Source organism: Borostomias antarcticus (genome assembly GCF_949987555.1).
Source record: "Borostomias antarcticus genome assembly, chromosome: 11".
NCBI classification, from domain to species: domain Eukaryota; kingdom Metazoa; phylum Chordata; class Actinopteri; order Stomiiformes; family Stomiidae; genus Borostomias; species Borostomias antarcticus.
The window spans coordinates 27,125,305-27,147,804 of record NC_140244.1 but is presented as its reverse complement, the minus strand read 5'-3'; the positions used below and the strand labels follow the sequence as shown (position 1 = coordinate 27,147,804).

Genomic DNA, 22,500 nt, shown 5'->3' with positions numbered 1-22,500 from the left:
CATTGTCTGCGCCTCCTCCACCATGATCAGATCACTAAGCGCCTTGCCCGTCTTTACATCCAATCATTTCTCTTTACGCTTGGGTGCTGGTTTGGTGTTTGTGTGTGATTGATCGTTTTTGTGTGCGTGCAGTATGTGTTTTGTGTTTATCTGTGCAATGCACTGTGTGTGTGTGTGTGTGTGTGTGTGTGTGTGTGTGATGATCCTAGATATTTTCTTTTAGTTGGTGAAATAATAAATGGGAAACTTGCCATCACAGTTCTCCACTATGATCGAGTGTGTGTGTGTGTGTGTGTGTGTGTGCGTGCGCGCGTTTGTATAGCATACTTTGTGTGTGTGCACGTTCTGTGTCTGTTGCGTCCGTCAGTGTGATCACTATTACGTTTCCAAATGCTTCCTTTTAGCTCTATAAACCACAAAGGGTTATTGGTTCTGAACCCATTTTGATGTGTTTAATGAACACTAATTCCCAAGTTCTGCCTGAACAAACGCAACCAGAGGTACTGGGATCCACACCGACCCCGCTAACTGCTTCTACGGTCGCTCTACACCAAGGAAGACACTCATTCTTCCCATTGTCTGTCCTCCATGTTGAGTGTGGTTGTATTCCGGGCATGCCTGACCTCAGTCAAGCCCAGACTACCCTTGGCGATGTGACGGGAAAAAACACAAGCTGTCCCTGCAAATTCTCTTGATTGACCTGAGATCCGCTCGGTGTTGCGTCGTATCCCCCTTAAAAGAGCCAATGTTCCCCCTGGGGAACGGGAGTGACAAGTACCCTCTCCAGATCCTGGGTTCTCCGATGAAGCGTTATGACCAGGAATGCATGGAATATCTCTTTAATATGATCAGTGCTGTCTGCATCGCTCAGGGCCGCGTATCCCTTGGTGTGGTCGCTGCCGGTTCCCCGTGCTGTGCAGGGGTGTTTGGGTCATGATATCACGGTGAACCTCGGCCGTTTTCTACGCCTCTCCACGCAGCGCTCGGCCCAGCGAGACCAGAGACAGATGGTGTGAAGTTAGATTTGTGCGGCAGAAGAATAATCATTTATAATTCATCAAGAGCAAAACATGGATTGTGAGGATCGCTGAGGTCACCGTTGTGGGTGGAGTTTCTCCGGAGTCCCGGTCCCTAGAGAAAAGCATCAGGATTATCTGCCCCTGGGGACTGTCCCCCTTCTGGGTCCCAAAGCCCAACGCAATTAAAAGTAATTCCAGAGTGGGTCTATTAATATTAACAATATGTGTTTTCGAAGGCAAACCTTTTATTCCATTCGTTTGGTTGTATTCTCCTCTCGGCCTCGCCTCGCCCAGATCCTAATGAAACATGTTTATTAAATCTTACTCTGCGCTCAAGGTGTTCCTTCAAAAAGGTCATTTGAGATAATGGCGTGGGTGGATCTTTCTTATGCAGCTTATAATAATAGCTTCCAATTTCCGTTCACTCTGTTTCTCTCTCTCTCTCTCGCTCTCTCTCTTTCTCTCTCTCTTTCTCTCGCTCTCTTTCTCTCTCTCTCTCGCTCTCTTTCTCTCTCTCTCTCTCTTTCTCTCTCTCTCTCTCGCTCTCTTTCTCTCTCTCTCTCTCTCGCTCTCTCTCTCTCTCTCTCTTTCTCTCTCTCTCTCTTTCTCTCTCTCTCTCTCTCTTTCTCTCTCTCTCTCTTTCTCTCTCTCTCTCTCCCTCCCTCCCTTTCATTCAGCTGTGTTAGTCTTGCATCCTTGGAACAGAATGTGGGATGAAGGCTCTTCATGAAAGGATAAATTCAGTTCATTCATGCACCATCATACTAATTCATCATACTAGTTCATCATACTAGTTCATCATACTAGTTCATCATACTAGTTCATCATACTAGTTCATCATACTAGTTCATCATACTAGTTCAATATACTAGTTCAATATACTAGTTCATCATACTAGTTCAATATACTAGTTCAATATACTAGTTCAATATACAGTTCATTCATGCACCATCATACTAGTTCAATATACTAGTTCAATATACTAGTTCAATATACTAGTTCAATATACTAGTTCAATATACTAGTTCATCATACTAGTTCATCATACTAGTTCATCATACTAGTTCATCATACTAGTTCAATATACTAGTTCAATATACTAGTTCAATATACTAGTTCATCATACTAGTTCAATATACTAGTTCAATATACTAGTTCAATATACAGTTCATTCATGCACCATCATACTAGTTCAATATACTAGTTCAATATACTAGTTCAATATACTAGTTCAATATACTAGTTCAATATACAGTTCATTCATGCACCATCATACTAGTTCATCATACTAGTTCAATATACTAGTTCAATATACTAGTTCAATATACTAGTTCAATATACAGTCACCATCATACTAGTTCAATATACTAGTTCAATATACTAGTTCAATATACTAGTTCAATATACTAGTTCATCATACTAGTTCAATATACTAGTTCAATATACTAGTTCAATATACTAGTTCAATATACTAGTTCATCATACTAGTTCAATATACTAGTTCAATATACTAGTTCAATATACAGTCACCATCATACTAGTTCAATATACTAGTTCAATATACTAGTTCAATATACAGTTCATTCATGCACCATCATACTAGTTCAATATACTAGTTCAATATACTAGTTCATCATACTAGTTCAATATACTAGTTCATCATACTAGTTCAATATACTAGTTCATCATACTAGTTCAATATACTAGTTCATCATACTAGTTCAATATACAGTGAAGTGAAATGTTTTCCGCCAGTTCAACTAACAAAATAAAATAAATCTAAATTAAACAAGTAATCTAAATTTGTTGAGGGTGAGGGAAGGTGACAGGTGCGCATTGTGTTGCCTCTGGGTATGAAATGCGCTGTATAAATAAAGCTTTGATTGATTGATTGATTGATTGAGGTGGCTGCCTGCTCTCACCACCAAGTCAAGGATCCGCCTACACAGGGTCAGGAGGTCAAGGATCCGCCTACACAGGGTCAGGAGGTCAAGGGTCCGCCTACACAGGGTCAGGAGGTCAAGGATCCGCCTACACAGGGTCAGGAGGTCAAGGGTCCGCCTACACAGGGTCAGGAGGTCAAGGATCCGCCTACACAGGGTCAGGAGGTCAAGGGTCCACCTACACAGGGTCAGGAGGTCAAGGGTCCGCCTACACAGGGTCAGGAGGTCAAGGGTCCGCCTACACAGGGTCAGGAGGTCAAGGGTCGTCCCGCGCAGGGAGGGTGTGTAGAGAGGCATTTATACGTATGATAATTACTTGGTTGTCTCTACCTGCCAGAGTGTGGGAATGAATTTATATGCATTTATATGAATATGTACTGTATACGAATAAAGATGAAAGTGTATGAGTGTATATGTATATGAATGTATATGAATGTATATGAATGAATGTATATGAATGAATGTATATGTGTTTATGAATGTATATGAATGTACTGTATATGAGTGTATATGAAAGTACTGCATATGAGTATATATGAATGTATATGAATGTGCTGTATATGAATGTATATGAGTGTATATGAATGTATATGAGTGTATATGAGTATACGTATATGAGTATATATGAGTATATATGAGTGTATATGAATGTGAGTGTGTATATGAGTGTATATGAGTGTATATGAGTATACGTATATGAGTATATATGAGTATATATGAGTATATGTTTATGAGTATACATGAGTGTATATGAGTGTACGTATATGAGTGTATATGAGTATACATGAGTGTATATGAGTGTACGTATATGAGTGTATATGAGTATATATGAGTATATATGAGTGTATATGAGTGTATATGAGTATATGAGTGTATATGAGTGTATATGAGTATATATGAGTTTATATTGAGTATATATGAGTATATATGAGTATATGTTTATGAGTGTATATGAGTGTATATGAGTATATATGAGTGTATATGAGTATATGTTTATGAGTGTATATGAGTGTATATGAGTATATATGAGTGTATATGACTGTATATGAGTATATATGAGTATACGTATATGAGTGTATATGAGTATATATGAGTTTATATTGAGTATACGTATATGAGTGTATATGAGTATATATGAGTTTATATTGAGTATACGTATATGAATGTATATGAGTGTATATGAGTGTATATGAGTATATATGAGTATACGTATATGAGTGTATATGAGTATATATGAGTTTATATTGAGTATATATGAGTGTATATGAGTATATATGAGTATATGTTTATGAGTGTATATGATTGTGTATGAGTATATATGAGTGTATATGAGTGTATATGAATATATATGAGTATATATGAGTATATATGAGTATACGTATATGAGTGTATATGAGTATATATGAGTATACGTATATGAGTGTATGAGTGTATATGAGTATATATGAGTATACGTATATGAGTATATATGAGTTTATATTGAGTATATATGAGTATATATGAGTATATATGAGTATATATGAGTATACGTATATGAGTGTATATGAGTGTATATGAGTGTATATGAGTATATATGAGTATACGTATATGAGTATATATGAGTTTATATTGAGTATATATGAGTATACGTATATGAGTGTATATGAGTGTATATGAGTATATGAGTGTATATGAGTATATATGAGTATACGTATATGAGTGTATATGAGTATATATGAGTATATATGAGTATATATGAGTATACGTATATGAGTGTATATGAGTATATATGAGTATATGTTTATGAGTGTATATGAGTATATGTATATGAGTGTATATGAGTATATATGAGTATATATGAGTATATATGAGTATATGTATATGAGTGTATATGAGTGTATATGAGTATATGAGTGTATATGAGTATATATGAGTATATGAGTGTATATGAGTATATATGAGTATATATGAGTGTATATGAGTATATATGAGTATACGTATATGAGTGTATATGAGTGTATATGAGTATATATGAGTATACGTATATGAGTATATATGAGTTTATATTGAGTATATATGAGTATATATGAGTATATATGAGTATACGTATATGAGTGTATATGAGTATATTTGAGTATATATGAGTATACGTATATGAGTATATATGAGTTTATATTGAGTATATATGAGTATATATGAGTATACGTATATGAGTGTATATGAGTGTATATGAGTATATATGAGTGTATATGAGTATATATGAGTGTATATGAGTGTATATGAGTATATATGAGTGTATATGAGTATATATGAGTGTATATGAGTGTATATGAGTATACGTATATGAGTGTATATGAGTATATATGAGTATATATGAGTGTATATGAGTGTATATGAGTATATATGAGTATATATGAGTATACGTATATGAGTGTATATGAGTATATATGAGTTTATATTGAGTATATATGAGTATATATGAGTATACGTATATGAGTGTATATGAGTATATATGAGTATATGTTTATGAGTATACATGAGTGTATATGAGTGTACGTATATGAGTGTATATGAGTGTATATGAGTATATATGAGTGTATATGAGTGTATATGAGTATACATATATGAGTGTATATGAGTATATATGAGTATATATGAGTATACGTATATGAGTGTATATGAGTATATATGAGTATACATATATGCGTGTATATGAGTGTATATGAGTATATATGAGTATACATATATGAGTATATATGAGTGTATATGAGTATACGTATATGAGTGTATATGAGTGTATATGAGTGTATATGAGTGTATATGAGTATATATGAGTATACATATATGAGTATATATGAGTATACGTATATGAGTGTATATGAGTGTATATGAGTATATATATGAGTATATGTATATGAGTGTATATGAGTATATGAGTGTTTATGAGTGTATATGAGTGTATATGAGTATATGAGTGTTTATGAGTGTATATGAGTGTATATGAGTGTATATGAGTATATATGAGTGTATATGAGTGTATATGAGTGCATATGAGGGTATATGAGTATATACGAGTATATGTATATGAGTATATATGAGTGTTTATGAGTGTACGTATATGAATGTATATGAGTGTACGTATATGAATGTATATGAGTGTATATGAGTATATATGAGTGTATATGAGTATATATGAGTGTATATGAGTGTATATGAATGTATATGAGTGTATATGAGTGTACGTTTATGAGTGTATATGAGTGTATATGAGTGTATATGAGTATATATGAGTATATATGAGTGTATATGAGTGTATATGAGTGTATATGAGTATATATGAGTGTATATGAGTGTACGTATATGAGTGTATATGAGTGTATATGAGTATATATGAGTGTATATGAGTGTATATGAGTGTACGTATATGAGTGTATATGAGTGTATATGAGTATATATGAGTGTATATGAGTATATATGAGTGTATATGAGTGTATATGAGTGTATATGAGTGTATATGAGTATATATGAGTGTATATGAGTATATATGAGTGTATATGAGTGTATATGAGTATATATGAGTGTATATGAGTGTATATGAGTGTATATAAGAGTGCATATGAATGTGCTCTCATCATGGCCTCATACTGGCTCACCCTCAGCAAGGCACAACATTGTTGGAACACTGGGAACATTCCAGAACATTCCAGACCATTCCAGACCTATCAGTGGAATGTTCCAGATGTCCGGTCATGGACCAGGCCTCACACACCCTGGCTCATATGAGATAGTGCACTGGCTCTTCACCCTTTCCACCATCCGTAACATAGAAGGTAACCTATTTTAGTTCTATTTTGATAGATATAATCTTGAACTGCGTTGTTATCCCTTAGCCATGTGGGCCTGGTGCACAGTATCAGCTGTACAGTATCACCATGCTGTCCCCTGGATTCACTTTTGGAACCGTGCAGCTAGCGCCCCCTGGAGTAGGGGTGTATTTATGCCATTTGGCCATGTACTGTAGGGCCTCCTAAAGCAGGTGAATCCCCCCACTCCACACAGCGCCCCCTGGTGGGGGGTTATACCCTGATCATAACAGCTCCATGCAGGGACTCCAGGGTTTTGAGCTGACTGACTCCGGTGGTGACCCGTAGATTAGCCCGGATCAGTGGTACCGACCCCCCCTCACCTGACTAGCAGGGGCAGATTTGGAGCGGTACCGGACCCCCCCTCACCTGACTAGCAGGGCATATTTGGACCTGGGGGATTTCTGACGGCCACTGTCAGATCAACCCTTAACCCACCACGCCTGCCTGTGCTGGGGATGGATTTCTGGATTTATCCCCCTCTGTCTGCTAAGCAGTACCACCCCCATGTCCTTCCTGTTCCCCCCCTCCCTGTTTATCAGCTAGGTTGTCCCTGTCCCTAACCCTGTCTCTGTCTCTGTCTCTGTCTCTGTCCCAGACCCTGTCCCCAACCCTGTCCCCGACCCCGACCCTGTCCCTGTCCCTGTCCCCCCAGCTCCACACTGTCCATGTCTGTGCAGAGTGAATCCAGTAGCCCAGCCAGTCAGAAAGCTGTGAATTCAGTCCGCTGCTGTACCTTTGGCTGTTTGTTTTTTATCAGCATGTACCCCATAACTACACCCCTGTCCTCTTCTAACACACTCAAACCCAGCCGCCCCCTACCCGTAGCTCCACAGCGCCACCTCCTGGTGGGAGCCGCCCTCTACCCGTAGCTCCACAGCGCCACCTCCTGGTGGGAGCCGCCCCCTACCTGTAGCTCCACAGCGCCACCTCCTGGTGGGAGCCACCCCCTACCTGTAGCTCCACAGCGCCACCTCCTGGTGGGAGCCGCCCCCTACCTGTAGCTCCACAGCGCCACCTCCTGGTGGGAGCCGCCCCCTACCTGTAGCTCCACAGCGCCACCTCCTGGTGGGAGCCGCCCCCTACCCGTAGCTCCACAGCGCCACCTCCTGGTGGGAGCCGCCCCCTACCTGTAGCTCCACAGCGCCACCTCCTGGTGGGAGCCGCCCCCTACCTGTAGCTCCACAGCGCCACCTCCTGGTGGGAGCCGCCCCCTACCCGTAGCTCCACAGCGCCACCTCCTGGTGGGAGCCGCCCCCTACCCGTAGCTCCACAGCGCCACCTCCTGGTGGGAGCCGCCCCCTACCCGTAGCTCCACAGCGCCACCTCCTGGTGGGAGCCGCCCCCTACCTGTAGCTCCACAGCGCCACCTCCTGGTGGGAGCGACAGCTCTGACTCCAGCTACTGAGTTCCATGAGCGTTGCCTCAGAATATTGTGTCACTATCACGACTGGCATTGTCAGGGAAACTTCATTCAGTTTAATCTGAATTTAGTTTAACATGTTTTTTGAATGATTTTTCACGGTGCCCACCCACATCCATTGTATGACCAAAACGGTGGTAGAGCAATTATCAGACTTTCTCAAAAGTGCTAGTTTTGTCAACGTTTTGATCTGAACCAGATCATAAGTAACCTTAAAACAGGGCTAAACATGCATTTTCCTTTTACTACTCCTTTAAGCACCTATTGTATTTAGATTGCTATTCTTGCACTTTGCCTTCAGCACTAGATTCTGCTCTTAGTCACTTGTTTTAGAGAGAAGATGCATTTGTGAGTTCTGGCAAATAGTAGTACATTGGCTCTTCCTACGTTAAATGCAATTATTGTTAGTCGCTACCTACCTACCTACCTACCTACCTACCTACCTACCTACCTACCTACCTACCCTCCTACCTACCCACCCTCCTACCTACCTACCCTCCTACCTACCTACCCTCCTACCTACCTACCTACCTACCTACCTACCTACCTACCTACCCACCTAGCTAGCTACCTATCTATCTATGTACCTACCTACCGACCGATCGACCTTCTTACAGTCCATGCAGTAGGTTAAACCTCGTCTGGACTTGAAGGTCCTATTCAGCCGCACGCACACCTGTTCAGTTTTGTTCTACAGCTTTACTGTCTCTCTGACCTCCGACCCCTGACCCCCGTCTCTCTGACCTCCGACCCCTGACCCCCGTCTCTCTGACCCCGACCCCTGACCCCCGTCTCCCTGACTCCCGTCTCCCTGACTCCCGTCTTCCTGACCCGTCTCCCTGACCTCCAACCCCTGACCCCCGTCTCCCTGACCTCCAACCCCTGACCCCCGTCTCCCTGACCTCCAACCCCTGACCCCCGTCTCCCTGACCTCCAACCTCTGACCCCCGTCTCCCTGACCTCCGACCCCCTGACCCCCGTCTCCCTGACCCCCGTCTCCCTGACCTCCGACCCCCTGACCCCCGTCTCTCTCCCCCACCTCCCTTTCTGCCTTGCACCTCCGCTCAGTGGCCTTAATTGGTCATTAGAGGTTGTTCTAATCGCATTCCTCTCTCTCTCTCTCCCTCTCTCTCCCTCTCTCTCTCCCTCTCTCTCTCTCTCTCCCTCTCTCTCTCTCTCTCTCTCTCTCCCTCTCCCTCTCTCCCTCTCTCTCTCTCTCTCTCTCTCTCTCTCTCCATCCACAGTGGTAGTGCTGTATGTTCAGGCCATCGGAACCAAGGAGTGGAGAGAGGTGAGTGCGACGCACACTGTCTTCACTAACGACCGGACAGGAGTTTGTCTCTCTCTCCCTCTCTCTCTCTCTCCCTCCCTCTATCTCTCTCTATCTCTCCCTCTATCTCTCCGCCTCTATCCCCAAATCTCTCATGCACGGTCACGGTCACACACACACACACACACACGCACACATTTTCTGATTGTCCGTCTCATTCATCATGTCACCTAAGAGATGGATTCCTATCCTAAACTATGTTGTGCGTGGCGCACCACAGAGGGGCAGTGTGTGTGCCGACTGAATCTCAAACCCAGGAAGCGCTTCGTCCTCTGAGACGTCTCCTCGTCGGCTCGGCTCACACCTGCTCGTTCTGCTCGACCTGCTCGTGACCTCGGCAAGATCAATCAAAAACAAGGGGGTTTGATTTTCCAATCAGCCCAAAGCAAACTACACTGTGTGTGCTCTGTTTGCTAGGTAATGACTTACAATCTAAAGCCTTGAGTGTAGCTCTTCTCTCTCTCTCTCTCTCTCTCTCTCTCTCTCTCTCTCTCTCTCTCTCTCATCTGTCTCTCTCTCTCTCTCTCTCATCTGTCTCTCTCTCTCTCTCTCTCTCTCTCTCTCATCTGTCTCTCTCTTTCTCTCATCTGTCTCTCTCTCTCTCTCTCATCTGTCTCTCTCTCTCTCTCTCTCATCTGTCTCTCTCTCTCTCTCATCTGTCTCTCTCTCTCTCTCTCTCTCTCTCTCTCATCTGTCTCTCTCTCTCTCTCTCTCTCATCTGTCTCTCTCTCTCTCTCTCTCTCTCTCATCTGTCTCTCTCTCTCTCTCTCCCTCTCTCTCATCTGTCTCTCTCTCTCTCTCTCTCATCTGTCTCTCTCTCTCTCTCATCTGTCTCTCTCTCTCTCTCTCTCTCTCTCTCTCATCTGTCTCTCTCTCTCTCTCTCTCTCATCTGTCTCTCTCTCTCTCTCATCTGTCTCTCTCTCTCTCTCTCTCATCTGTCTCTCTCTCTCTCTCTCATCTGTCTCTCTCTCTCTCATCTGTCTCTCTCTTTCTCTGCTCTCTCTCTGTCTACATCTCTCCCTTTGTCAGCCCTCTATTTTTCTCTTTCCCTCTCTCTTTCTTTCTCTCTCTCAACCTTTCCCTCTCTCTTTCTTTCTCTCTCTCTTTCTTTCTCTCTCTCCCCCTCTCTTCTTGTTTATCACATCAAAGGCAGCAGTGATTCAAACAGAAATACCACTTTAAGCGAGGAAGGAGTCATGGCTTCCTCATCAGAAGAAATGTCAACGTTGTTGTGTTGTTATTATAGTACATAATATTGGTTCCGCCCTATGTTGTTGTACCCGGACCGGGACCTGACATGAGGTCCGGAGTGCCTGGAAGTAAGGGATGAGCAACTTGTGATTAAAAGCCAGCTCAGAAACCCAGCCTGTTTATTACTAGTTAGGAACACTGGAAATAACAAACATAACAGTTGTAACATGCCTGAACCCCATCTCTTTCCTCCATACTCTCCACTCTCCATCGTTCTTCATCCATTAAGAGGAAGGGCAGCTTCATTGAGCCTTCATTAGGGGGCGTGTCCACCGGGGAGCTGTCTTTTAGAGCTGTTTTCTCATTGTTTACGATGGGTAACGCGCTCTCGGGCGCTATAGAGACGAGAGCTGTGTTCCAAGCGCCGTGAGATCTAGGCCTTTTTGGCAGTTGAAAAAAGTTTAACTTTTTGAGCTAGAGCGCAGGCTGTAAACGGCTGTACTGATGACGAGGATGGTCGGTTTTTGGCAAAACCGCAGAGACAGCGAACGTTAGCACTAGCTAACATTAGCTAGCTATCTTAACTTGGCTAGTTAATCTGCAGTCTGCAAAAACACGACACTCGTTGCTAACGTAGCTGTAAAACATCGGTAGCCTAGCCAGCTCTAAACACCCCACTACCATTACCTACTGTTGTAGAAGTTTTGATCTTAAGTCAAAAATAAAGGATTTTCCCAGGTTCGCACAAAAAGGTTCAGTCAGATTTATTAAGAAAACAATACGATTGCAAAAGGATCTCAAGATAAATCACAGAGTGGTTCATCAGAAAAGAAGTGAGCCAAAGCTCGTCTGGTACCGCCTTATATGTGCTCAATACAAGGATGTGACGCTAGCAGACATTTGGTTGGCTGACTCATCTATATACAGTACGTCATAGTAAGGTGACGGATATCAAACAGTGGTCGAGGGATGCAAAGAAAAGCGCGGTACACTTTGAATATAGACAAAGGAAGAAAGGCCTGAGCCAGGACGGAAAGGTTGAAGTGTGAGGCCTTCTTGTCCTGGTGAGGATACAACAACAGGGCTCTCTGTCTTAAAAGAGAAGTGAGGAAGACAGAGGTTCAGGAGGTGTTTGGAATTACAAAAGAGAGAGGGAACAAAGGTTTAAGGTGTTTACAATAGCAAAAGGCAGGGGACTGGATCAATAGGTTTTTAAGAACAGAAAGCTATCTGAATAGTCTTGAGACTAGTTGTAAAATTCTATGACACTACCCACAACACCCCACTACCATTACCTACCCACAACACCCCACTACCCACAACACCCCACTACCATTACCTACCCACAACACCCCACTACCCACAACACCCCACTACCATTACCTACCCACAACACCCCACTACCCACAACACCCCACTACCATTACCTACCCACAACACCCCACTACCATTACCTACCCACAACACCCCACTACCCACAACACCCCACTACTATTAACTAGTCAGGGCTCGGCAAGAACGCCAACCCATAAATAGACTACAGGGAAGTGTTTCATGGGACATTCATGTGGCTGATAGCAGCAGCTAGGTGTGTGTGTGTGTGTGTGTGTGTGTTGGGGACGGTAATGGATTGACAGGTACTAAAGGCGATAATGTGTGTAGGGCACTAAGGGACATGAACTAGGGGTATTGAAGCTGTTTGTGTGTGTGTGTGTGGGGGGGGGGGGCAGATGTGTGTGTGTGGATCAATAGCTCATTAATCAGCTGTGTCAGTGTGTGCATGTGTGTGTGTGAGTGTGATAGTGTGTGTGTGAGGGCCCTTTGATTGCTACTGGAGACCAGACTGACAGACACAAGGACAGAATCACACACACACACACACACACACACACACACACAATATACTTTAAACACACACACACACACACACGGCGTACACAACAAAGACACATATTGTATATACAATGAGGGAAATCATTATTTGCTGATTTTGTAAGTTTGCCCACTGACAAAGAAATGAGCAGTCTATAATTTTAATGGTAGGTTTAACAGTGAGAGACAGAATAACAAAGAAAATAGCCCAGAAAAACGCATCACCAAAAAGTTATGAATTGATTTGCATTTTAATGAGTGAAATAAGTACCGTATTTGACCCCTACGCAAAACATAATTTAGTACTTGCTGGCAAAACCCTTGTTTGCAATCACAGAGGTCAGACGTGTCTTGTAGTTGGTCACCAGGTTTGAACACATCTCAGGATGGATTTTGTCCCCCTCCTCTTTGCAGATTCTCTCCAAGTCATTAAGGTTTTGAGTCTGACGTTTGGCAACTCGAAGCTTCAGCTCCCTCCACAGATGTTCTCTGGGATTTGGGTCCGGAGACTGGCTAGGTCACTCCAGGACCTTAATGTGCTTCTTCTTCAGCCACTCCTTTGTTGTCTTGGCTGCAGGGCTGCCAAGTTTGACCAAAAGTTTGGACAGATCCCTCAGCTCCACCCTGACTCAGCTCACCTCCAGCACCATGGACAGATGAGATCCCTCAGCTCCACCCTGGCTCAGCTCACCTCCAGCACCATGGACAGATCCCTCAGCTCCACCCTGGCTCAGCTCACCTCCAGCACCATGGACAGATCCCTCAGCTGCACCCTGGCTCAGATCACCTCCAGCACCATGGACAGATCCCTCAGCTCCACCCTGACTCAGCTCACCTCCAGCACCATGGACAGATGAGATCCCTCAGCTCCACCCTGGCTCAGCTCACCTCCAGCACCATGGACAGATGAGATCCCTCAGCTCCACCCTGACTCAGCTCACCTCCAGCACCATGGACAGATGAGATCCCTCAGCTCCACCCTGGCTCAGCTCACCTCCAGCACCATGGACAGATGAGATCCCTCAGCTCCACCCTGACTCAGCTCACCTCCAGCACCATGGACAGATGAGATCCCTCAGCTCCACCCTGGCTCAGCTCACCTCCAGCACCATGGACAGATGAGATCCCTCAGCTCCACCCTGGCTCAGCTCACCTCCAGCACCATGGACAGATGAGATCCCTCAGCTCCACCCTGGCTCAGCTCACCTCCAGCACCATGGACAGATGAGATCCCTCAGCTCCACCCTGGCTCAGCTCACCTCCAGCACATTCTCAAACTTACTATAAGCCTAATCACTGAAACACTGTAATTAATGGCAAATTGCATCTGAATTATAAAGCATATACTGTACAGGACTTCTAATAAAGTTCTCAAAGTAGATTTTTATTAGACCATTAGGATTGGTGGGCGTCATCCTTAAGATCCTGATCAGATCATATATTACAAACCAGGGTTTTTCCTGCATAGAGAATTATGAGGTGGCCGCCTCCATCAAATTTACTGTCACCTCCAGCTCTCAAGAAAAACCCCCACTAAGACCTGCCAACCTCTACACATTTTGCGTAGTAGGTACAATGTTTTTCGTTCTCCAGTGATTTATGTTGTAGATTTTTAATCTGTGCAACCTCGAAATATAATTGGGAGCATTTGTGCGGGTGCACATAACTGTTATGTCTTTTTCCCAAAGACGATTTGTTAGTTACACACTCTGATGCAGCAGCACTGTTCGCTGAAGTTTTCCTACCATGACTGGACGCCTAAACAGCCATATCTTGACTTGGGAGGGTCGCAGAAACACAGGGGTTGGTTAATATCGTTGGGCAGACAAGCTAATAAAGCTTCCCCAGATTCCCCAGAATGCAGGAAATGAAGCTTTTGATGGGCAGAATTTCCTGGGGGAGGAACCTCAAACCCCCACTTACAGAACCACCACTGCCTCATTCTGAGCCAGGAAAATCCCTACATACAAACTTTTACCATAACCATTCGTGAATAATCGCACCAACTGTTGTCACGTTCTCACCAAGCTGCTTGGCGATGGTCTTGTAGTCCAGTCCAGGTCTACGATCGTGTCCCTGACGTCCTTGGACGGCTCTTTGGTCTCGGCCACGGTGGAGAGTTTGATTGATTGATTGCTTCTGTGGACAGGTGTCTTTTATACAGGTAACGAGCTGAGATTAGGAGTACTCTCTTAAAGGGAGAGGACTCATTTGTGTGCCTCATGGACATAACCAGTCTGTGGGAGCCAGACATCTTGCTGGTTGATAGGGGATCAAATACTTATTTCACTCCATCAAATGCAAATCAATGTATACCTTTTTTTTTTAAATGTGTTTTTAACTGGATATTTTTGTTGTTATTCTGTCTCTCAATGTTAATATAAACCAACCATTACAATTATAGACTGATCATTTCTTTGTCAGTGGGCAAATATACAAAAGCAGCAGGGGATCAACTAATTATTTCCCTCACTGCATATGCATGTACGTGCACACACACACACACACACACACACACACACACACACACACACACACACACACACACACACACACACACACAGTTGTTTTGTGAATAACCTTCTCTGCTGTCTGATCTAATCCTGTAGTTTGGGCGCACGGAGGTGATTGACAACACGCTGAGCCCAGACTTTGTCAGGAAGTTCGTCCTGGACTTCCTGTTTGAGGAGAAGCAGAACCTGAGGTTTGACGTGTACGTGACCCCTACCATTCGCTGCTCACACCGGCCAATCAGCGCTGTCTCTCAAAGCCTCACAACTCTAGTACTTTGACCCTTAGAACATCAGAATGTTTCACAACCCTGGGGTCAATGAGGCTATTCAGAACAACTCATTAAATGGTATTTAATGTTATTTTGTGATTTTGTATTTTGTGAATGTTCTTTTCAATATCCTGAAAAGGAAGAGGCTTTCACACATTGTAACGCAGTAACTGCATCATTATCGTGGTTCTGCATTTAATGGTATTCATGCAAGGTACGAATCAATGAATGTCAAGATATTTGTGTCAATGTTTTGATGCAAAAAACGTTGTTATACCCTGTAAGAATCTTCTGGAATCTAATCTTAGAGAAAAAAAACACCAACATCGTTCCAAATAATACCCATCACCAGATCAGAAAATGAGCTGTGGGTTTGACCAATCACAGAGCAGAGGAATTGGCTGAAGGCCAATCAGAGAAGAGATTCTGGAACGGAGAGCGCATGGCTTGTCATCTATCTTGTTGATTGAATTAGTGTCACTCAATCTACTTGTCAATTCTGTCCATCCAGCCTGCTTCTCATCCACACTCAGGACCGCTAATCAGCTAGTCTCCTCTCTGGGAGGGGGGCAGGCTGGGAGTGAGCTCTGTTCAGCAGGAATATGTACACACACACACACACACGCACACACACACACACACACACACACACACACACACACACACGCACACACACACACACACACACACAGTGCTGGAAGAACCATTTATAACAGTAATGTAAAAAGGTGAGAAGTGTCTGTGTGTAAGGCTAGCCGGAGGTGATCTGTTCTCTGCTTACTTTCTTTACCCCCCACCCCCAACCTGCCCCTCCTACACCCCCAACCTGCCCCTCCTACACCCCCACCCACAACCTGCCCCTCCTACACCCCCAACCTGCCCCTCCTACACCCCCACCCCCAACCTGCCCCTCCTACACCCCCAACCTGCCCCTCCTACACCCCCACCCCCAACCTGCCCCTCCTACACCCCCAACCTGCCCCTCCTACACCCCCAACCTGCCCCTCCTACACCCCCACCCCCAACCTGCCCCTCCTACAGATACAGCGTTGATTCCAGAAGTTCTAACATCTCAAAGCATGTAAGTGTATCACCATGCATACAATGTCCTTAACTCGAACCCGGTCGTCACTGGAGTCGACCTTTGACCCGGTCTTTAATGGAGCTGACCTTTGACACGTCGTTAGTGGAGTTGACCTGTGACCTCTGAACGTCTTCTCTTTCCTTTCCTCTGAACCAACATGGTGGAGCAGAAGGTGAGTTGGCGTCTTTAGTACTTCACTTGTTACTTCCTGTGTTCTACAAGACACTAGGGTTGCACATTTCAAGGAATTTCATTAATCGATAACTGTGAACCTTAACAAACGATAGTCGATTAATTGATAAGAACGTCCCACGCCGGACTGCGCTTTGCTCGCTTCATCTTTGTGTCGTCTTCCGCTGTGTCGTTGAAATTTCCCAGCATCCCAATTAGCCTTCACTACATAGCGTGGCGCCCTCATGTGCAGTCAGACCCTAAATCATGATTACATTTCACACAACTCCCGTTGATAATGTTCATTTCCCCCAAAAAAGTTCTGTTTCATTAACAAGCAATTAATCGAGTAACCAAATCTTACTCTAGTAAATTCTTATCGGCAATTAATCGATAGTCGATTAACTATTAACATCCCTACAAGACACCCTGTGAGACAACTGTTGTGTGATTCATGGTGTCATCATGTTCGTATTTCACAACGTCACTCGATGTATTTCTAAACTCTCACTCACTCACAGAGGTTCACGCTAAGAATGACCTGGGTTATTTCCTGGAAACGTCGTGTGTATGTATTTTCTGTGGACGTTCATGGCGCTAAGTGTGATTGATGACGTTTGTTTACTGTTCTTGTCTGTCGTCAACAGGCCAGTGTACGTCTCTGTCATTGTTTGTTTTGTTTCGTTGTCATCGAGGACAAACAACAACATCTCTAAACCAAGCTGCCATTGTGTCATTCTGTCTCACCTCATTGTCACCAGGTAAAAGACCGTTTCACTAGGGACTTCAAACACGAGCCTGCTGTTGCATAAAACAGTGGCGAGCGTATCAGAGTGTGAATACACACACACACACACACACACACACACACACACACACACACACACACACACACACAGCTCCATCCTTGTCCTCTTGCCAGTGTTTTAATGGACTCATGCCATGTCTGTGCTTTTCAACGTGTCCATCTGTTTCCGTGCCGTGGGCCAGCGTCGCCCCCAGCAGATTGGGAGTTCAGTTGCCAAACGAAGTACCTGTTTGTTTGTCTGTTTGTCTCTGATTTGCTAATCAGCTGTAATCAACAGAATTCTCCATAACTCAGTGATAGTACTGTGATGTTTGCATTCATTTGCCTTAGTGATTACTGTAACACATCTGCAGGGAAATCATGAAATAACATTTTATTATTTAAACATTTTAGGAAATGATTTAATAATTGCACATCTGAATATTGTACACAACTGTCCAATGGTGTCTTCTCCTCCCATTTACCACGTGGCTGCCTGACTGACTGCTTCCTGTCTTTTAAACACAATCCAGAGAATACCTTCACACTGGAACCATACTCCTCCCTCTCCTTCAATCAATCAATCAAAGCTTTATTTGTATAGCGCATTTCATACCCAGAGGCAACACAATGCGCTTTACAGAGAACAAGGGAGGTGGGCATACGACCCACTCTCTACATATTCCAGAGGGAAGCAAAAAAACAGTATCACCCGGGGGCCAGATAAGTGAGCTGTAGAAATTCTTCCCTGATGCAGTCCACCTCAAACGCTGCCGCTGTTTCCATACCTTGCACCCGTCACCATGTTTTGGATGTACTGTACCTACACTGGTCTTTAACTACTTCCTGTCTCTCCCCTAATGACTGCCTCCAGCCCTGATGACTACTTCCTGTCTGTCCCCACAGCACTTCCTGGGCCAGACGTTCTGCACCCTGGGGGAGATCATCGGCTCCACGGGGGGACGGCTGGAGAGGACGCTCTCGTAAGTCTTCATCCGTCCTACAGTCTTCATCCGTCCTACAGTCTTCATCCGTCCTACAGTCTTCATCCGTCCTACAGTCTTCCTCCGTCCTACAGTCTTCCTCCGTCCTACAGTCATCCACAGTCCTACAGTCATCCACAGTAATAGTCATCCTCAGTCCTACAGTCATCCACAGTAATGCAGTCATCCACGGTCCTATAGTCATCCACAGTAATAGTCATCCACAGTCCTATAGTCATCCACAGAGTCCCATACAGAGTCGTCCAGTCTTCCAGTCATCGTCCTCCACAGTCATCCAGTCCATCACTCCGTACTCTACTTCCTCTAGTCCTTCCTGTCCCTCTTCCTCTAGTCCTTCCTGTCTCTCTTCCTCTAGTCCTTCCTGTCCCTCTGTCTCTAGTCCTTTCTGTCCCTCTTCCTCTAGTCCTTCCTGTCCCTCTGTCTCTAGTCCTTCCTGTCTCTCTTCCTCTAGTCCTTCCTGTCCCTCTGTCTCTAGTCCTTCCTGTCCCTCTTCCTCTAGTCCTTCCTGTCCCTCTTCCTCTAGTCCTTCCTGTCCCTCTGTCTCTAGTCCTTCCTGTCCCTCTGTCTCTAGTCCTTCCTGTCCCTCTGTCTCTAGTCCTTCCTGTCCCTCTGTCTCTAGTCCTTCCTGTCCCTCTTCCTCTAGTCCTTCCTGTCCCTCTTCCTCTAGTCCTTCCTGTCCCTCTTCCTCTAGTCCTTCCTGTCCCTCTGTCTCTAGTCCTTCCTGTCCCTCTTCCTCTAGTCCTTCCTGTCCCTCTTCCTGTAGTCCTTCCTGTCCCTCTGTCTCTAGTCCTTCCTGTCCCTCTGTCTCTAGTCCTTCCTGTCCCTCTGTCTCTAGTCCTTCCTGTCCCTCTGTCTCTAGTCCTTCCTGTCCCTCTTCCTCTAGTCCTTCCTGTCCCTCTGTCTCTAGTCCTTCCTGTCCCTCTTCCTCTAGTCCTTCCTGTCCCTCTTCCTCTAGTCCTTCCTGTCCCTCTTCCTCTAGTCCTTCCTGTCCCTCGTCCTCTAGTCCTTCCTGTCCCTCGTCCTTTAGTCCTTCCTGTCCCTATGTCTCTAGTCCTTCCTGTCCCTCGTCCTCTAGTCCTTCCTGTCCCTCTGTCTCTAGTCCTTCCTGTCCCTCTTCCTCTGGTCCTTCCTGTCCCTCGTCCTCTAGTCCTTCCTGTCCCTCTTCCTCTAGTCCTTCCTGTCCCTCTGTCTCTAGTCCTTCCTGTCCCTCTTCCTCTAGTCCTTCCTGTCCCTCTGTCTCTAGTCCTTCCTGTCCCTCTGTCTCTAGTCCTTCCTGTCCCTCTTCCTCTAGTCCTTCCTGTCCCTCTTCCTCTAGTCCTTCCTGTCCCTCTGTCTCTAGTCCTTCCTGTCCCTCTTCCTCGTCCTTCCTGTCCCTCTTCCTCGTCCTTCCTGTCCCTCTTCCTCTAGTCCTTCATGTCCCTCTTCCTCTAGTCCTTCCTGTCTCTCTTCCTCTAGTCCTTCCTGTCCCTCTTCCTCTAGTCCTTCCTGTCCCTCTGTCTCTAGTCCTTCCTGTCCCTCTGTCTCTAGTCCTTCCTGTCCCTCTGTCTCTAGTCCTTCCTGTCCCTCTGTCTCTAGTCCTTCCTGTCCCTCTGTCTCTAGTCCTTCCTGTCCCTCGTCCTCTAGTCCTTCCTGTCCCTCTTCCTCTAGTCCTTCCTGTCCCTCTGTCTCTAGTCCTTCCTGTCCCTCTGTCTCTAGTCCTTCCTGTCCCTCGTCCTCTAGTCCTTCCTGTCCCTCGTCCTCTAGTCCTTCCTGTCCCTCTGTCTCTAGTCCTTCCTGTCCCTCTGTCTCTAGTCCTTCCTGTCCCTCTGTCTCTAGTCCTTCCTGTCCCTCTGTCTCTAGTCCTTCCTGTCCCTCTTCCTCTAGTCCTTCCTGTCCCTCTTCCTCTAGTCCTTCCTGTCCCTCGTCCTCTAGTCCTTCCTGTCCCTCGTCCTCTAGTCCTTCCTGTCCCTCTGTCTCTAGTCCTTCCTGTCCCTCGTCCTCTAGTCCTTCCTGTCCCTCTGTCTCTAGTCCTTCCTGTCCCTCTTCCTCTAGTCCTTCCTGTCCCTCGTCCTCTAGTCCTTCCTGTCCCTCGTCCTCTAGTCCTTCCTGTCCCTCTTCCTCTAGTCCTTCCTGTCCCTCTTCCTCTAGTCCTTCCTGTCCCTCTTCCTCTAGTCCTTCCTGTCCCTCTTCCTCTAGTCCTTCCTGTCCCTCGTCCTCTAGTCCTTCCTGTCGTACACCCCGATGAGTGAATAGTGAGAATAGTGGGAATGAATACTGTGATTGATGGGTGTATAGGAAGGTGAATGGATGAAGATTGTGGTGAATGGATGAAAAATGTTGTGAATGGATGAATATGGAAGTCTGCTTCCTGCTCCCCGAGTGACTGGGTGTGTTTCAGGCTGGCTGTTGAAATATTATGTTTTTATTATGATGAGTAAAACCCAAAAGCCAATATCCACACCCTCTCTCCTGATAGACTCTGATGAACTCCTCTCCCAGTCTCCTGCAGGACATAGCCCGATAGTTTGTAATCAATATTGATTGAGATGATGAAGCAGCGCCTTCTCCAAACATGGCGACAGCCAATCACCACAGACATTGAGCAGAACCTTGCCAATGCCTTAGCTTCTGCCCCTGACCCATGCAAGCCATCTGCACAACTAGTCTGTGGACATAACAGACTCTGCTTCCAAACATAAACACAATTCAATTATAAACCAAGCAATTTGCATTGTACTCAAGCTGTGTTATAGCATTTTGAGCAGTTGGTACTTTAAAGCCTTAGTAAGGAATGTCACACACATGCACATGCACACACACACACACACACACAAACGCGTGCGCACACAGACGGAAATTGAGGAGGGTATAAAAAGATTGCTCTATTATTCTGATTACAAATTACATTCCGGGCAAGAGGCAATTACCCAAAGCCATCACAAATAACTATAATTAATGTTTCTATGTTTCACTTAATGGAATTCACCTTGTGAGAAAAAAAACCTCTTAATTGAAGGTCACATAGGGTAAGATAACATCTTAATTCATTTTATAAGAAGTTATATGATTGATGGAAATATTATGGCCCAGTGTCACTTTGTCCATCCAGTGAATGACAGTCACATGTCCCTTCTCACACCAACCTCTAACAGAGGGAAGCCTTGGACTGCTCATACTTCTACTTTTTACTACTAGTACGTACTACAGCTGCCCCTAGAAAGTATGTACTTTGCATGCAGTATGCATCCAATTGGAACATACATACATAGAACGGCTGTAGCTCAGTTGGTAGAGTGGGTCATTCAATGATTGAAGGGTCAGTGGTTCGAATCCCAGCTCTGACTGTCCACATGTCGAAGTGTCCTTGAGCAAGACACCTAACCCCAAATTGCTCCCAATGAGCAGGTTAGCACCTTGCATGGCAGCTACTGCCATTGGTGTGTGAGTGTGTGTGAATGGGTGAATGAGAGGCCATTGTAAAGCGCTTTGAGTGCCGCTAAGGTGGAAAAGCGCTATATAAGTGCAGACCATTTACCACTTACATACTACCTTGTCATTACATTGCACCTTGAGGTTTGACCACATCCGTCTTTGTCCATGAAGCGACATTCGTCCACAGCTGGGATCCATCAAAACGCTTCCGGCGCGACTCCCACATGTGACGTAACTTCGCCTGCGCACAGGATTGTGGGTCAGAATAGCAAAATACGACAGGAACTGCAAAATGCGACCGGATCTAGTAGGACATCCTGGTATTTTTGCCATATTGCATGTGGCATACTATGTATTGCTCTGAGATGTAGGTTGGGGTGTGTCCATGGAGAGCTCTGAGATGTAGGTTGGGGTCTGGAGAGCTCTGAGATGTAGGTTGGGGTGTGTCCATGGAGAGCTCTGAGATGTAGGTTGGGGTGTGTCCATGGAGAGCTCTGAGATGTAGGTTGGGGTCTGGAGAGCTCTGAGATGTAGGTTGGGGTGTGGAGAGCTCTGAGATGTAGGTTGGGGTGTGGAGAGCTCTGAGATGTAGGTTGGGGTGTGGAGAGCTCTGAGATGTAGGTTGGGGTGTGGAGAGCTC

The 22,500-nt window shown here is 44.9% G+C and overlaps 1 protein-coding gene across 1 annotated transcript in view; it reads left to right on the top strand.

Annotated features, from left to right (window-relative positions):
• LOC311315562 (copine-9-like) overlaps nt 1-22,500 on the top strand; it is a gene marked incomplete at both ends in the record, with an annotated part of 95,251 nt that overhangs the window by 10,910 nt on the left and 61,841 nt on the right. The window contains 4 exons of the mRNA XM_084446231.1: nt 9,472-9,518; nt 15,231-15,334; nt 16,445-16,484; nt 18,352-18,428. Coding sequence (XP_084302357.1) covers nt 9,472-9,518; nt 15,231-15,334; nt 16,445-16,484; nt 18,352-18,428 — 268 coding nt within the window. The remainder of the gene's footprint in view (nt 1-9,471; nt 9,519-15,230; nt 15,335-16,444; nt 16,485-18,351; nt 18,429-22,500) is intronic.